The sequence below is a fragment of the Argiope bruennichi genome, chromosome X1 (genome assembly GCF_947563725.1).
Source record: "Argiope bruennichi chromosome X1, qqArgBrue1.1, whole genome shotgun sequence".
Lineage (NCBI taxonomy): Eukaryota > Metazoa > Arthropoda > Arachnida > Araneae > Araneidae > Argiope > Argiope bruennichi.
Window position 1 is genome coordinate 136,695,527 of NC_079162.1, and position 19,410 is coordinate 136,714,936.

The 19,410-nt window shown below is 29.7% G+C and overlaps 1 protein-coding gene across 1 annotated transcript in view; it reads left to right on the forward strand.

Moving 5' to 3' along the window:
• LOC129959136 (putative uncharacterized protein DDB_G0289263) overlaps window positions 1–19,410 on the forward strand; it is a 73,183-nt gene that overhangs the window by 24,477 nt on the left and 29,296 nt on the right. Inside the window, exon 2 of the mRNA XM_056071961.1 lies at window positions 2,088–2,338. Coding sequence (XP_055927936.1) covers window positions 2,088–2,338 — 251 coding nt within the window. The remainder of the gene's footprint in view (window positions 1–2,087; window positions 2,339–19,410) is intronic.

The window sequence follows — 19,410 nt, forward strand, 5'->3', positions numbered from 1 at the left end:
GCATCCCTTCTTCGTATCTACAATGCTGTTATTTTATCTCGGATTGATTATGCATGTATGGTTTATGGTTCTGCCAGACCTTCTGTTTTATACAGGTTAGATACTATTCATCATGCAGCTCTAAGAATTTGCTCTGGTGCTTTCCGCACTTCACCTGTAAAGAGCCTTTATGTTTTATGCCAGCAGTTACCGCTTGAATTACGCAGAAAGAAAATCTCTATTCAATACTATTTTCGAACACTTTGTGTCCCACAACATCCGAGTTCTCATATTCAGTTTCCTGATTTCCTCCGCAGACTTTATGAAGCTCGCCCTTCTCACATACTACCTTTCAGTGAGAGAATCAAAGGCATTGTACACGAATCGAACCTGAGCAATGTTACCTTACAAACTTCTGCCCCTTTGGTTTTTCCACCTTGGGATATACCAGTTTTTTCCTTCTTGAATCCTTTTTCCGGCTTTGACAAATCCACAACAGCTCCGATTGTTTTTCAGCAACTTTTTAATTCTCATCGTAACCATTATCATTCCTACACACCTATTTACACAGATGGTTCAAAAGCAGATGAACATGTTGGCTGTGGAATAGTTTTTGGATCTACTATTCACAGTCACCGCCTGCATAACTCTTGTTCAGTCTTTACTGCTGAACTAACAGCCATTTTTTGTGCACTTCAGCAGATTAGAGTTTCTACCCAGCGTAAATTTTGTAAGTACTCTGATAGCATGAGTGCCTTGAAGACCCTTTCTAATTTTAGCAACCGAATTCACCCGGTTGCTGTTGATATTTTATCCTCTTTACATACGCTTAATAATAATGGTTTTAATATAATTTTCTGTTGGGTTCCTAGCCATGTTGGTGTCTTTGGAAATGAGTTGGCGGATAAAGCTGCAAAAGAAGCTTCTTCGTTTCTGCAACAATCTCTTGTATATACGGATGCGAAGAGAGCTTTTTCTTATTTTATTAATCAGTTATGGCAGAATGACTGGGATACACAGGTCCATAATAAGCTTCATTCAATAAAAACTTCTGTTAATTTGTGGCCTGCTCTACCAATGCGAGAGATTGATGTAAAACTGACTCGTCTTCGCAAGGGCACACCCATTTTACTCATAAACATTTGTTGTTTGGAGATGAAGCACCGAAATGTCCGACATGCCGTGTAGACTTCACTGTTTTACACATTTTAATACAATGTCCCTCCTTTAATCATCATCGCAATCATTTGTTTTCTTCGCCATCATCATTAACACTTCTAGACTTAGTGGGTGAATATCCCCACAAAAATATTTTTCGTTTCTTAAAAATCATTGATTTTTATAATTCTATTTAGTTTTTATTGCCTTTTAAATCGTCTTTGCTCCAGTTTTTGTTTTACTTTTTAAATTTAGATGTGGAATTTAAAAGCATTGGTCTGATCAACTTAATTTTTATAACGCTTTTTAAATTGCTATGGAAAATATTTTAATCCTATGTCTGGCGCAGTTTAGCCAAAACATGGCTCTTGCGCCAATAAAATTCAACCAACCAACCATCATCTATTTTTTAATAAAAACTGAATAATATGTCAATATTTTTAGATAGTCCGCTACTGTATGCATGCATAATTGCTTGCATACAGGTATATGCTATACTTTTGGCACGGTGATTTCGCTTTATTATTAAAATCGATAGGAATAAATAAAAGATGATATGAACATAGTTTTAAAATTTCATCTTTATACATATATAAATGAGATCTTGAAGTGATTATTTAAAGTTTTATTTTAATATTATTGCTGTGATTACATTTTTTACGCGCAGTGTATAGATGTATAACTTTTCTTGTTTATCCAAAATAAGCTAATCAAATTTCGATAATGATTTAATCAATGAATTTTATTAATTAATACTGTTAAATTTTATATTAGACAATTTAACTTGTCTAAAAAGCGCTTATTTGTTTTGCATTTTTGCGTAATAAATGCCTATAAGTGTACATTTTTTGTGACGTTTGTTTAATATGTGTTTTTCATTTGATTGCACTAGTCATTGATCACTTTTAATTTTCAGTGTGATTAAAAGAATAAAGGAATTTTTTTTTCAGCTGTTTCATCGCTGTCTAGTCTTCGAGGCCCTTGTTCCATTTACAAGAGCAATTACGTAGTGGAAGATGAGCCAGCTTTTTGCACTTTTTCTCGCCCCTCTGAAGTGGATCATCCTCGTCAGATGGCCAACAGTCCCTCACTCCCAGCCTTTATCCTCTCGCATAAGGTAACCCCAGAAGCAGATGATGAGCTTCGTCAGGTTTCAAGTTCCATCCCAACCGAGTCTCACATCTACTGTCAGCCTCCCCCGGTAACTCCCTCTTCATTTTTACTGTAGCATTGTTTTCTATACTTGGGCAGAAAATGACATGGACCCGCTCAGCAGATGTTAGTAGTCTGCTCCCTTGTATGGGAGTAAAATTTCGAAATTTACTCAAAAGAACTATAGCCAAAACGAGCATCTCACTTTAAGAAAGAGGGGAAGGAATAAAAATGCCAGTTCTCCAGACGAATGTAATCGATTCATACATCAAATATTTGCACGTTGTCTAATTTATAATCAGTATACATATTGTGAGGCATAACGTTAATCTCGACCACCTTTATTTTTAATTGAAAATTGGTGCAAGATTATAGAACGGACAAAGTCTATTGTTGCATCAGATGCGATCAACCCTTTCAAAAGTCAGGAGAGAATAGTGATGCATAAAGTTTGAAAAGGATTCAGTATGATGTAAAAATAAAAAATAAAAATCTTCAATGATAAGATATGATACAAACTTATTTTTATATAGAATTCAATAGATCTTTTTTTTCTTTCAAAATAAATTTTGGTCGCATGCTATTTTTGTTTGGTTTCAGAACTATTCTAATCTATATTATGTTAATTGAAACCATTTACTTGTTTAAACTATTACTTAAACCATTTTTACCAACAGCATCAATGTCAAATCTATATCTATCACGTTTAAAGAAAAGAGTAATATTAATTAATCTGAACGTTCACAGCATATGTTCATTTGGATATGGATGGAAACAAGCTTTAGAACTCTAAATTGTGTTTCACAAGATTCTGGTGATGTTAGAACGATATGAAAAATATTTGAAATTTAAGGTGTGACATTTTGTAGCTCAAATGCTACTTTCGAAATATCTTCAAAATGTAAACATTTTTTATTGAATTTATATGCATTTTCAATTCTAAATGTAATAGTCTTATCTTTCTGAAAAAAAAAACATGAAATGAGATTCTACATCGATTTTACAAATCAATTTGAATAATTATTTTTTGAAAAATTAAAACGCTGAGAACCTAAAATGAATAATTTGAAACTTTAAAATGTGACAGAAATTGAATTTCCTATCATTGAACTTTTGTTGTTGTTAATAGCATATGAAACTTCTTGTGATTTTTTGAATGATTTAAGGAATTAAAAATTATATACTTTCGATCTTTGAAGACTCAATGTACGAATATATTTTAAAAATAAAAAATAATTCAGAAGTTCAGAAATGAAGTTTTAGTTCAGATATTGAATTAACCCAAATATATTGACTTCAGGAAACGAAATCGTACGCTCGAGAATTTGATTTTAAAAATTGAAAATATTGAAAAATTTGATTTAAAAATTTTCTAATTAGCTAAGTGTTACTATAAACATAATCCTTTGAATAATGTACAAAAACTGAAAAATACTTGGCAATTTTTAAGAATTATAGGATAATAATATCGATTACTTTTTTATTTGCTGACATTAAAATCATTAAATAAGCATTTATCGTTACGATTTCCTCCAAGGGTGGTGTGTCAAATGCGCTCAGCCACATTTGCGCTCTCATTAACTAGTGTTATATGTTTTCAAGTAGGGATTACAATACCGGACCAAAATTTCAATACCGGTATTCGGTATTTTTTAAATCTTAATACCGGGATACCGGTTTTAATACCGGTATTAGAAATTTTAGAAAAAGAAAGAAAACACAGTTGTTTCTTTGTTTTATTTGCCAGTTTTGTTAGAGAGTGTAAATATCACAAAAAATAATTTGTAACTTATAAATTATAACAGTATATAATCACAAAAAAGCAAAAGAACATCTTATTTATTTAAATCACAAAAAAAGTGTAAATATCACTATTCAGTCTGTGGTACTATTATAAATTTTTGAAATGTGATCTTAAAAAAACATAATGCATCAATTGTACTGTCACTAAGCCTGAAAAGTAATTTTTTGTAAAAATTACCAGCTGTCGAAAACGCTCTTTCGGTATCTACACTAGCCGGTGGTACTGTTAGCAATGCGCGATATATTTTTTTCAAGTATTTACCTCTAAATCCCTCATCTTCAAATAAATCGATTTCCCGTCGGATGGTTTTGGATATAGCTGATTTATGTATAGTATTTTGGTTCGTTGAAATTTTTTTTATTTATCGCTAATTCTAATTTTTGTCCAAGAGACAATTCCTTTTCACTATCGACAGTAGTGACATCATAATCTTCGATAATTGAACCGAATTCTTCTCAATGGGGATTGGTTTGTGGGTAAAAAGCTTTAAGAAAATTTACTCTAAACTTAATCATATTTAAAATGGTTATTTTCTTTTGTTCTTTTTCATTTTCATTTTTAAAATCATTATAATTATGTAAATACCATAAGGCATTTTCTATTTCGGTATGCCTTTCTTCTGTACGATTTTTCATTGTAATATATAATTCTTTAGATTGTGATGTGTGCTGTTCTTTCAGTGACTGCAACATGAAATTTATTGTTGCATTAGCTGTTATTAAATTAGAATCCCTCCGACATAATGCCTCAATAGTCAGTTTTATTGGAAGTAGAGCTGATATAGTTCTGGATATTAAGTCGAATTCACTACTGAAAAAATAAATTACAGGTTTAAGTCGGTTATTGCTTTTTGGATTGGATTTCTCAGTTTCAAAAATCGTTCCATCATTAGGAGTAAACTGTTCCAACGTGTTTTAGAATTTAATATTAATATTTATTCTGTTTTATTTTCAGTTAGTATATATTTTAGTAATATATCATTTTTTATAGGGGAACGTTTAAATATCTTAACAATTTTTCGAACTTTATAAATTATAGGAAGCAATTCTGGATAGATTAATATTTCATCGTCATTTGCAATATCTTCTTCAACAATTACATTCTCATTATCTTCATTGTCAATATCACTCTCACTCTCACTCTCACTCTCTTCAAAGTTGGAATCCGAAGTTTCTATATCCACAGTATTTGGATTCTTCTGTTCTTTATTTCTTTGGTATAATACATCTATTACTCCTGATTGAATTCCATGTGCATAGCACAACTATTGATTTGCACCAATCAACTTTCCATCTTTTTTCACAATTGTTGCTCCATCAGTCATTATGGATACAATATTTTCTTTCAGGGATAATCAATGTTTCGTTAATTTAGATTTAAGCAATTAAGTAAGCCATTAATTAGCTAATTAATTTCGCCCGTTAGGGTGACATGAAAAAAAATGTATACTATTTTGCTATGTTCGCGATCCCTGAACATATAGTAGAGACCATTTTAAAAATTTCTAGTAAATACCGAAAAACCGGTATTTAAACTTGTGAATACCGGTATTACAAAATTGCACAAATGGCTCAAAATACCGGTTTTCGGTATCCTGGTATACCGGTATTGCAATCCCTATTTTGAAGTATTAAAATGTTTGCCACACTATAAACTTTAGCTATGTCTGTAAGTTTTGACGCATTGATAACGTACGACATTCGGTAATCAATAAATGTCAGAGTGAGGATGATACTCTGTGTCACTGATAATGGAACGAAGCTTCCATTGAAAAATGCTAACAGCCCTTATTATTTTTATTTTGAAACGAGCGTCTTATCACGACTTTCGTAAAACAAGGCTACTTATTTGTGTCGTCACACGAGTAGGATGATTGGCTGCCATGAGCAGAATCCCGCTTTCTTCCTTGATGTTTAGGTATATTTTAAATTCACTTAAAAATAACTTACTATTAATATTAAGACATGCAAAATTATTTATTTTTTCCCTGTGTGAATAAAAGAAACGGCATGGTAGAAAATCTTAAAGTCCTCTATAGCTTATTGACCATTTAATAACATTTAAACCACAATGTAAATTTATTAGATATATACATTGGGTATTATTGTTAGTTTTTCTTGTTTTAATGGAGATTTTCGTTTTTATTTTATTAAAAATCGTTTTGTTTTTTCCCTGGAAATATTTTTTAAAGCTAAAAATTAAATTAATACTTTTTAAAGCTCTTGATTATTTTTTTTATTGCAGTGACAGGTAATACATGTATTTTATAAAATTAACAATTTTAAAGTTAACATAAAATTGTTTACTTCTCAAATTACTTATGAACTTTCAAATAAAATATTAATGTATTTATTATAAAATTTAAATTTTACACCAACTAATTCTGCTGATAAAAAAGAATTACTTTCACAGCTTGTTTTTTCACATGAAGAATTGCTTTCATTTAATATATTAGTAATTCATACAATTTAATATACTAGCTTTCATTATATATCTGATTTTACATTTCAATGCATTTATAATTAATTTCAATTCAATCTGTAGAAACAGTAAAAGAAAACACAAATAAAAAAATCACACACTATTTGAATCATAACATTTTATTTACAGAGAGACAATAACAAAATACATTTTGTTTTCCAACTTTATTATAAATTTCACACAGACAAATGAAAATAATTATAATATTAAAATACAAACTTACAAATTACTTCTAATATGGAAGAAATTAATAAAGAATGACTTACCTCAGGAGCTTGAGAAGTGCCTAGACAAATAAAAATTATTTTGTTTGATTTTTGAATTATACTCCATTTATTTGATTTAAAGTTTTTAAATTTTAAAATTAAATCAGAAAAAGTGTTGATTTTTTCTATCTCCTCTCTTTTTACTATGTCCTGGAGACTGCTATTTAAAGCTGCTTTTAAGTTTTCCTATTTTTTTATGTGTTGCCCTATCCATTGGAGTTTCTCTTCTTGCTTTTGATTCTGAGGAAAAGTATGAGGGTAAATTTGGGAAAATTGAAAGTACAGCATCAGGTACAAACCTAGAAAAAAAAAGTGGAATTCTTTAGATAAAAAAAATTAGTAATTTATTAAAACTTAAAATTAAAAACAGAATAGATATTTTCTTAATACATAAACTAAAAGCTAATGTATGTTGGACAGTATTAAATAAAATCATATTGAGTATTAAAAATTAAAATTTAAAATCAACAGAATCATTCATTCATCCAAAATAAATACCTAGTTCAATATTATGTTGGAATATATATAGTAATTATTTATACTACCATTCAAGTAATACAATATTCTACATGAATTAATCAATTGATATTACACGGTATGAAAAATGGATTTAAAAATAGTAACTTTTCATTACTTTTAAAAAAAAGTTTCAGATATTTTGTAAAAGTTGCATTCATTTATAATTAAAGATTGTGCATAACTAATGATATTTAAAAATAATAATAAATATTAATTGTTTTATATATAATCTGATGATTTATAGATAAACAAATAAAAACTACATTTTCTAAACCTATATGAGCATGCAATTCATATTGTTTTTACAACTATATCTAACTTTTTTACATAATATTTTAGGATAAAATATAAGTTTAATCTACTACAATCTATAGTCATGATATATATAATTAAAAATTAAGTTTTATTATTCATTAGATGATTTTAAACTTTTTTTATAAGAGCATAATAACTATAAATCACTTAAGTATAATTGTATTAAGTATAATTTTGATGATAATTATTAAAAATTTCTTAAAAAATGCCTTTTACACTCTAGTACTTCAATAAGTTCTCCTGTACTGGTATTAAACGCTTCTCTAACTGTTAAAAACAGATTTTCTAGAAAATGTTTAGCACAGACTAACAAATGTTGCTAACATTTTCTAGAAATGTTAGCAACAAATATTAGGCCTAAATCAGATTTTAAAAAATATGTATGAAGTAAAAATAAAAAGATACAGAAACAAAACATTTTAAATATTAGGAACAAATAAACAAAAGACTATGAGAAGTAACAATAAAAAAAGAAGTTTTTTATTTAGCTCAAGCAAACAATACCAAAGTAATTGGAAGCGTAAGCAACTAAATGTAGAGCAAACAAAAATGACAGAAGATAAATGGAAGTTATACATAATTTTAAATGTTTCGTATTTCAAAAGAATTAATTAACTAAAAATTGTACAAAAAAAATCAAACTTACCTTACAATATTTAGTTGGTACGAAATCGTCCCACTTTATTGCATAGATTCATGCTCTTCTAGTGTTTTCATCGTTTGGAAACGGAAATACAGAAATATTGAAGCTATTTTTTATGTACTTACTTTTACAATTGGGAACACAGCACGCACTAGGCATCTTTCTTACGATAAATTAAAATTAATATGCAAAAAGATCAGAAAACTACCAAAAAAGCCAATAACACATTTCCCATTCTTCACTACAATAACGACTATCGTTTTCTACAGAACTCATCCAACCTCATGACGTCAAGGGCTGAAAGCGTTGGGAGTTGTGAGGCCTTGTATTACGAAGGTCGTTGTCTTATACTACTTTTCAGAAGAGTGCTGATATATATATCTTAATATATATAAATTACGTGTCACGTTGTTTGTCCGCGATGGACTCCTAAACTACTTAACCGATTTTAATCAAATTTGCGCACCGTGTGCAGTTTGATCTAACTTAAAAGATAGGATAGCCCTTTTTTTAATTTTTAATTAGAATTTTAATTATTAATTAAAAACTAACTTTACCGCCAAAAAAACTTTTCATTTTCCCCACCGCCAAATGAGTACGGCTTCAGTTTTTTTTTTTTCCCAACAGTCATGAGCTAGACTTAAGATTTTTCGGCTGAATATTTGAAACGATTCTATTTATTTTCTTAATGTTTGATGTATTTAAAATTAAACATTGTTAATTAATCGATCTTTCAGATTCATTCTTAAGTACTTTTGAATTAAAATAAAACAGAATAAAGGAAATTCAAAATTTCTAATCTGCAAAGCGTTACCCCAACTGTCTTAGAAAAACTCACGCATTTGCGTTAACGTAACTGGCGTTGAAAATTCACTCATGCGCATTTTGTTCTGATTGTTGACATGACAACCATTATCAACGGATGATTTAAATTATTTTTAGGTTAGTTGCATGTTTTTGTAATTAAATTGTATTTATGTTAGTTATATATTTTTTGTATACGCTTATAGTTTTAAGTACATCGTTTTTTTTAAACCTGTTTTCAACCGATTATTTTAAACGATTCGTTTTATTTTCTTAGTGTTTGATGCATTTAAAATTAAATATTGTTAATTAATCGTTCTGGTCATAATGAATCTGAGAATATTTTGTTGACAAATTCTTGAAATATTACATAAATTAGGAAAGATATTCTTTAGTGCAAATAAAGTTTAAACGCTCAGTGACTGTTTTCAGTAATCATATTACAAAAAAATACTTTGTTTCTGTAAAAAATATTATTATATTAATTTCAGATTAATCCTTTCCACTTTAATTTATAGCATAAATTCTACGGGAACAAACAGAAACTTAGAGAGATACATATTACGTTATGACTGAAGGCGTTTATAATATTATGAGAGAATTATATGACTATCAAAATTTGAAGTTTTAAAATATTTTGATGAAGAAGCTATTAAAGTAGGAATTGCATTAAATATTTAATTATTAAAATTTTAACGAACATTAAGATTGGCGAACCGGCTGGTCGCCAAAGGCGGCTAGTATATATATATAACAAGAGACATTTGCTTCAAATATTTATTAAAATGAACGGCGCCAATGATTTTTCCATACATAAAACATTAGTAAAATTATAAATTAAATATTTATAAAAAATATTGTTTAAATAACTGAATTCCCGATGTGTTTTTTTAGTTTGTTTTAATTTTAACATTCCACATGCCATTAAATGTTTTTAACATAATGTTTTAGATAATTCAAAAGAGGCTTTGTTCTACCGGTGTCTATGTTTTGTTTTTCTATTCGAATGAATTTAGATTAATTTTCTCATCATTAAAATGAAATGTCAAGTTGAAAAAAATGAGCGACACCTCCTTTTTGTTTGTAATAAAGGTTCTAAGGCCTCCAATGAAATTTACCCTGTGTATGTAGAGAATACCATAGCTGGAAGTACCGCTCCTGATTGGTAGGCCAAGGCTCAAAAGTCGAAATTTTAATCTCAAAGACGCACCTCGTTCTGATCTTTCGATTGTGTCGGATGAAGAGCGATTATTGCACGAAAATTCGCATCAAATGGAGAGCGCGTCATTCAGTGAAAATGGAATACTCCCACAATGCTATAGAGAAGCATCTTCACTCAATGGAAAAAGTTCAAAAGTGTGGGGAATGGGTTCCGCACGCTTTTAGTGACAACAAAAAAATCAAGGAGCCACAACCTCCACTAGTTTGCTTGTTGCATTTTGGATAAAGTTGTAAACAACTGATTAATTAGTTGTTAATTTTTATTGAAAAATAGACTTCTAAAAATAAAAGAATAATAAAACAGTGGGAAGTTGGTTGACAACCTAATATAATTTTGATGAGCAGAATGCAAATTCAATCTAATAAACTGAATTATAATTTTCAGTTTAATGCAAATTTAACTTTTATATTTTGCTGTTTAACTTTTATTTCTTTACATATTTCTTCACTTAACAGAATGAAACATACACAGAAAATTCATAGTGAATATTTTAAATTCAAGTTTAAATGGATATCAATAATATTTAGTTCTTTCATTTGTTATCACTTTTTTTTATAGCACAACTTTCTTCCAGCATGTGCTTCATACCTACCAAGAAGCTATGAAGAAATTTACATAAATTTTTTAGCGATTATACATTTGAAAGACTGTCTTCTTCCATCACCAAAGAGAATATTACATTATCGGATAAATAAAACAATATGGATGGTTATTATTTTCTTAAAATGACTGAAGGTCAACATCATTTTCAAACTTTACGTTTCAAAATAAATCAAATGACACAGAGTTTTTAATTACTTTCTAATCATTTTATTGAATCGAAGGATTGAAAGTACTAATCTGTCATTTATCATTATCTAAATTGGGTCGAAAATTTCTACAAGGCCATCAATTCTCAGTTTTAAATATTTAAACTGAAACAAATAAAAATCCGATTCATTTACAGTAATTGAAAAATAATAAAATGAATACAGTTCTTGCAAAATAATAATAACCATTATTAAAGGCCTCGAATGTTCTAGGATCCAAAACTACATACGTTAAGAGCTCTTATGCAAATCTACTTCAAATGTTTTCAATGTTATTCTTTCATATTCCTGCAAATAGTTCCAGAAATTTTGAAAATATGCATGCCTTTAAATAATTTAAATATATTGAGATTTTTATTTATTATGATAACTAATTTCTAAGAAAGGAAAACTAAATGTGAGGATCTTTTAGATTTCAATTTAAAATATTTTCTCTTTATTAACCAAAAGCTGTAATTATACTGTCAAAAATTGTACTGAGCATCTTATCATTTTCATTGCTCATGAATATCATTCTTGAAATGTAGTTTTTTAAAATACGGTATTAAAAGTACTTTAGTGGTAAATGCAATGGTTGTCTTTTATGAAAGATTTTGAGAAGAATGGCAGGTTGTATATATATCTCTATTCTTCAAACCAATACTTGAAACATACTAAGGAATACTGCTTGATGTTTGATGGTGAAATTATTCAGAAAAAGGTTGTACTAATTTCAATTTTTTAACAAAAAAAAAGCACTCTGGCTAAAATAAAGAAGACAGGAATCATATTAAAATTTTAAAATCAAGTATTTGTTATTTCTGTGAAAAAGACACAATTTTACTAAGGAAATGCTGAATATATTAAAATTCGTTTAAATTTGATACATATTATCTCATTTTATTTTGAGTAAGAAAGCCTATCTACTCTACATTTTATTCGTATCTGGTTCATTTTATTATCATATTTAAATAAATCATCCCATGTGCTTGCAATGAATATGTAAATGCAACATAACACGTACTACAATAAAACGTTTAGCTCTCAAATACAGTATCTGGAGTTAATGTTTTATTTGTAGCTAAACTAGTATCAAATTATTGCCTATTTTCTTAAAAGCGCTCTCACTAATTTTGTACTAATTTTCAATTTTTCTAAATTTATGCATATTCAAGCTAGAAAAAAAGCATATAATTTTATAATCACTTTATATTTTCTTTTCTTTTTTTTCTTTCCTGAATTTCTTGTTGAAAATATCGATTCATGTAATCGGACGTTTGTCGTAATCTCAGTTCCATTAAATATTAGATCTTAAAATGAGACTAATTTCACAACTATACAAGCATGCTTTCTGGGATCATTTTTTCGGGAACGCACTACATCTTTGCATTTTGGAAAGATTGTTTATATTTAGTGTCTTTATTAGTATGTTTTAACAAAGGAATGATAGTCCTTAGTATGTTTGAAAAAGCAGGTAACAAAACATGTTATATCCTTAGAGAGGAAATTTTCTTGACTACAATTTACTATAATGATTTTATTCAAATACTTTAAAGATAAGATTAAATGGGTTTTTTTTTGTTTTTTTGGTTTTGTTCAAAAGTTGTTCAGATTGGATCTAAAATTATTGCCTGAATGTGAGGGTAAAATCAACGGGACTATTATATCAACCAGAAAGCAGTTATAATAATTATCAATCCTCATAAAATGGAATTGGAACAAGCTAAAGTAAACAAACAAAAAAAAACACAATAAAGGGAAATTAAAGACAAGAAAATGTTGGTTCGAATAGAAAAATACTACAGCAGTTGTTTTTGTATCGGGAGGAACACACGTATAAAAAAAGAAATGATACAACTTATAAAATTTCAAACTTTAGTTAAAACTTTATATGCTAATATGAGCTTTATATTCAAAAAAATATTTTGCGTTATTGAACTTAAAGAACTTTTTTAATTGTACCGATGACACAATAGTCTACGTTTTATTCTACTTTAATGTATAATTCTCAGAAAGTTTATTCCATTTTTAAAGACAGACTTCAAACAAAGTCTACTACTTTTAGTTTATTGAAATTAGCTCTTTGTAGCTTTTCATTAAAAAAAAATTGTTTAGGTGATTCAAATGCGTTAAACTTTTTTTATTCCTGCTATTTTAAAAATACTTTTTTTATAGCAAGTAACAACAAACTGTTTTTCATTTTAAGGTAACCAATACAATTGTGAAACTTTATCAAATTATATCTTTAAAACATCTATTTTCTTTAATTCTTTGTGATTTTTTTTTATAAAATATACATTATTTATCAATTTATTGGTGAGAATGAGTCAGAGAAAGATATTTCTTGGTATAACAATAGAATAAATTATGTGAATAGAATTCATAAGATTTAAGATATTTTTTATAAAAGTATTTATTACAAAGCTGTGTTTAAATAAATGATGTTTATTACTATTCTTTTTTTTTTGGTTTGATTAAGTAATGCATTGTATTAAATTGTATCCAGAAGAATCCTAAAATTTAGCTGCTAAAAATATACAGTGTCTCACAAAAGTGATGGGACACTTATGCTTTACAAAAGGAAACTTTAATAAAATAAATAAATAAACATGTACAAAAAATTTTTGGGTGTGTTTCATATTTAAAGTTAGCAACAATTATTATATAACATACATTTTGTCAAAATATTAAAATATTAATTTAATAAAAATGCAATTGTTTTGAACGGAGCAAAAAATGGCTCACATAAATGATGGGACACTTACTTTTCCATCAAATATTTATCCAAAAATTTTACTTTTTAAAAGGTTTAAATATTTTGTTGGATTTCCTTTTACTTTTAAAACATGATTTAATCTTGGGATGGATTCGACTAATTTTTTGTGATTTCTGGAGTGATTTTACCCCATTCTTCTTGAAGCACCGATTTTAATTGTTGTTTTGAAGAAATGGTGTGTTTGCGAATTCTTGATTCCAATTCTTGCCAAATATTCTCTATGGGATTTAAGTCTGGAGATATTGGTGGTGTTTTTATTATTTCAGGACAGTTATACAGCAGCCAGAGTCTAACATTCAAAGCAGTGTGCTTGGGGGTCATTGTCCTGGTAGAATTTAAAATCGTTATGAAGATTCAATTTTCGTGCTGAAGATATCAAATTCTGCTTTAAAATGTCAATATACTTGTACTGATCCATTATACTGTCAATAAAAACAAGATTACCAACTCCAGCGGACGACATACACCCCCATACCATAACTCCACCTCCACCATGTTTTACTGTTGGTACCAAGTTCTCTTTGTGAAATTCTTCCCTGGGTTTTCTCCACACCAAGATTCTGCCGTCAGAACGAAATATATTAAATTTACTCTCATCAGCAAATATAACTTTATTCCAGTAATCAGAATTCTTATTTATGTTGGATTTTGCGAAAGTTAGTCTGAGTTTTCTATTCTTTTCACTTACGAAGAATTTTTTCCTGGCTACTCTACCGTGATATCCAACAGATCGAATTACCCTTCTAATAGTCTCAGGATTAACAATTATTCCATATAATGATTGTAAATCAGCAGCAACTTTAGGAGCACTCTTTCTTGGATTTTTTTTAATATTTCGAACGATAATTCGCTTTATTCCATTGGATAGCTTTGATGGTCGGCCAGGTCTTCTTTTATCCTGAATAATATGATTCTTTTTATATCGTTTAGTAATATTGAAAACTGTTGAATGACTCAAGTTAACTGTTTCAGCAGTTTTTCTACTAGATTTTCCACGTTCAATCTGTAAATTAATAACTAATTTTCGAATTTCAGGCTTAGTTTCTTTTCGTTTAGCATTCATGGCTGCACAGAGCTAAAAAACACAAAAATTCCAAAACAAACTGGAGAGAAATACAGCAGACGATTTTATACATTATTGCCAATTGCTTTTGAGTAAAAATAAAACCACCAAACATATTTTTATTGCTTATTTCAGACGATTTTTGTTGCATATCTAATGGTGTCCCATCACTTATGTGAGCCATTTTTTGCTCCGTTCTAAACAATTGTATTTTTATTAAATTAATATTTTAATATTTTGACAAAATATATGTTATTTAATAATTGTTACTAAATTTAAGTATGAAACATACCCACAAAAAATTTGTACATGTTTTTTAATTTATTTTATTACAGTTTCCTTTTGTAAAGCACAAGTGTCCCATCACTTTTGTGAAACACTGTATATAGCATCAATCATACATGATTCTTCATTACATAAGGAATTATATTTTGAAAAAAAAGTCTGAATTTATTTTGCCTCTTAATACTCATTTAAATGTCAAAATATATGATTTCCTATATAATTGATTTTTTGGCTGTCAGTATTTTTTTTTAATTATAAAGTAATGAAAAATGAAATTTTCTATAATTTAAAAGTAATATTTGGCTGAATCTCCTGTTCGAAGTAATCTACTTAAGCACAATTTTTTAAATTTAATTCCTTTTGTGTTCGATAAATATCATAATCTAAATCTGTTAATAGACAGCAGACGATTCCTTTTTCAGACATTTTATACCTGCTACTATTTTTATTTAGTTAAAATATTATTAAAAAGTAAAAGCAAACGATTTTTTCTTTGATAAACATATTTTTTTAATATTATTTCGTTTATTTTTTGTATAATAGCTCATGATCAATTGTAAACCTTCTGGAATCTGGCAATGCGTGTAATATACGCTGTAAAGTTGAAAGAATGAGCAAGCCGATGGAATTCTAAAATGCTCGGAGTATTATTTTAGTTTTAAGAATTTAAGATGCTCTGCAAGCTATAGTTTGAAGCTTAAGAAAACGGGTAGTTTTGTAGAAAGCACGCAAAATTGTGATGACCCAGACGTGATTGAAGAAAAAGGTCAGTAAATTACTGACCTTTCGTTTTCAATTATGGAAGATCTGATGAAAAGACGTAGTCCAGTCAGGATGAATTTTACGAAACTTTATAATGCAGTAATAACGGCGTTGAATGAAGAAAATTTGAATCGTGATGATATTGAAATAAAACTTTGCTCTTTAGAAAGAGTTGCTACTAATTTGGCAGAATTTGATGACAGCGTATGTAAAGCATTAGTAGCTGCTAATTCTGATGAAAATGAAGAAGAGTACGAAAAAATAAAATTATATCGCGAAAAATTAGATGCTGTACGGATTCGTGTAAAGACATGTTTAGAAAAACTTTCTTCTATATCCGAAGCGCCGGAATCAGTTAATGTAGAGAAAGCTAAATTAAAGCTTCCCGAAATAGAATTAATTAAGTTTGGCAGTGAAGTTAAATATCGGCTTAGCTTTTGGGATCAATTTGGCAGAATTCACGAGGACGTTACCACTGGCAATGAAGTAAAATTTCAATATATCATACAGGGTACAATAATAGGCAGTAGAGCACGGGAATAGTTGATAGTTATCCGCCAACCGCAAAAAATCACGCTAAAGTTGTTGACAGCCTCAAGGCTAGATTTGGCCGTGAAGAACTTCTTGTTGAATAATAGGTAAGAGAACTACTTTCATTAGTAGCAAACAATGCTGTTAATATGAATTTGGAACTAAATATAATACAACTCTACGATAAACTGGAATCATATTTAAGGTCACTGGAATCTATTGGCGTAACTACTGAAAAATATGCTGCTATGCTTTTCTCGCTAGTGGAATCTTGCATTCCTGAAAATTTATTGAGAGATTGAGTACGAAATCCAGTGAAAAATAAAGTAGATGATACAAATTCTTATGGCGATAAATTGTCGCAATTGCAATCGTTTCTCCGAACGTAAATTGAAGGGGAAGAGAGGATTTTGATGGCAAAATCAGGATTCAATTCCACAGAAACTCGGAGGCAGAGTAAAAAATATCGAGAATTCAAAACTCCTGTTCCCACGGCTAATGATTTGGTTTATGAAGCAAAATCTTTGAAATCTTGTCTATTTTGTGGTAAAGTCCATAATTCTCAAGACTGTTTCAAAGCACAAAAAATGTTTCTGGAAGAAAAACAAGATATTTTAAAGAATAATAAGGTTTGCTTTGCCTGTTTAAAGGCTGGACAAGTTTCTAGAAAATGTAAATCTAGTGTTCAATGTATGCTTTGTGAGCGAAGACATCGGACAATTATGTGTCCTGAAAAGTTCAATAACGCTAAATCTAACGCCGCAGTATGTTCCAGCATTAATGGAAATATATTGTTATCAAATCAAAGCGAACCAGAAATTCTTTTGCAAACACTTTTAGTATTAATTGAGACGGGTGGAAGAAGCAAAGTGGTAAGAGCATTATTCGATACAGGATCGCGTAAGATCATACATTTTGAAATCTACGATTAATCAAATGAAAATAACCACAGAACGAAGCCAAAATTTAATGCGTGTAGTATTTGACGGCGCTAGTTCCAAGAAGAAATATAATTGTTATGAACTGTCAATGAGCAATTTGAAAAAAAAATTTTCTTATGAGATACAAGTTTTGTATCAGGATATTATTTGAGGTTATATTCCTAGCATACAAAAGGGTCCATGTGTCAAGGAGCTACAGAATAAACTTATCCAATTCATTGATGTTGGGAAAAACTCGATGCCTATAGAGTTGTTGATAGGAGCTGATTATGCTGGAAATCTCTTCACAGGGAATATATGTCCCTTGTCATCTGGTTTGATTGCTGTCGAAACCTATTTGGGTTGGAGTGTAATGGGAAAACCAAAAGCTATTTTCAACAAAAACTCCTCTATATCTCTTTTTATTCAAAGTAATGACATTTCAGACCTGTGGAGACTAGAAACTCTAGGTATAATGGACACATATGAAACTGATAATTCAAAAGACTTAAAAAGTAAAGCTTTTGATTATTTTTCCAGAAATGTAAAAATTGACGAAGATGGAAGATATGAGGTCAAGCTTCTCTGGATGCGCAGTCAAGATGAACTACCTATAAATAGAGACATTGCTGGTAAAAGGATCGTTTCTACTAGCATGAAGTTGCTAAAGAGCAATCAATTCGAGTGTTATTATGCTGTCTTCGAAGAGTGGAAGAAAGAAGGTATTATAGAAGATTCTAATTAGGGTTCTGGTCACTACCTACCTCAGCGAGGAGTATTTAAGAATAATTCCATCACCAAAGTGCGACCAGTTTTTGACGCTTCATGCAAGTCAAGAGGTAATCTCACATTGAATGATTGTTTCATGAAAGGTCCAAATTTTATAAAGACGATACCTTTAGTATTTATGAAATTTTGGGAGAAAACTTTTGCTGTTGTATCAGACATCAAAAAGGCGTTTCTTCAAATATCTGTTGCTAAAGAAGATAGAAAATACTTGAAATTTCTGTAGTGGGAGAATGAGAGCATAGATGCGACTAAAGCTTATCAACATGCCAGAGTAGTTTCTGGCCTGAATTGCAGCCCCTTTCTGTTGAGTGCTGTCATCCACCATCATTTGGACCAGTATTTATTTTCTCCTTACCATGATACTGCTGTCAAGTTAAAGAAATCATTTTATGTCGACAATTGTGTGGCATCTGTAGATTCAGAGCAAGACCTGCAAAACTTTATTGAAGATTCAACAAAGCTGATGGCACAAGCCAAGTTTGACTTTAAAAGTTGGGAATACACAGGAGAGACAATTTCATTAAAAGATCCCAAACTAACTCCTGTTTTAGGACTTTTGTGGGAAAAATCAGAAGATGTGCTTTTTTGTGACAATTCTTTACTGGAAATGCCTCCCGATGCAATTACTAGACGTGTGATTTTATCTTATGCCAATAGAGTTTTTGATCCGATTGGTTTTACTTGTCCAGTCTCTTTGCAACCTAAAATATTATTGCAAGAGAGTTGCTGATCGAAACAAAGCTGGGATTTGGAAGCTGTCAAATATAGACGACTGGAGATATGTTCCGGGAACATTAACCCACACCGATTTGCCCTCTCGTGGATGCTCCGTTTTGAAGCTTCTGAGTTCTAAATGGTGGGAGGGACCCAAATAGTTACTCTTACGTGAGGATTTGTGGCCTGAATCGAATCATCATATTAATAAAGAAATTGTCTGTAGAAAAATGTGGCAAATCAATAAATCTTGTAAACCACTCTCCTGTTACTGCAAGTCTTTTCTCTCGGTTTTCCAGCTACGCCAAAATCATTAAAATTTTGGGCTGGATTTCAAGATTTCAATATAATTTTAAGGAATGCAGAAAGGAGGGATGTTTGACTATATCTGAAATGAATGAAGCAGAAAAAAGGATTATTAGGATGATTCAAGAAGAGT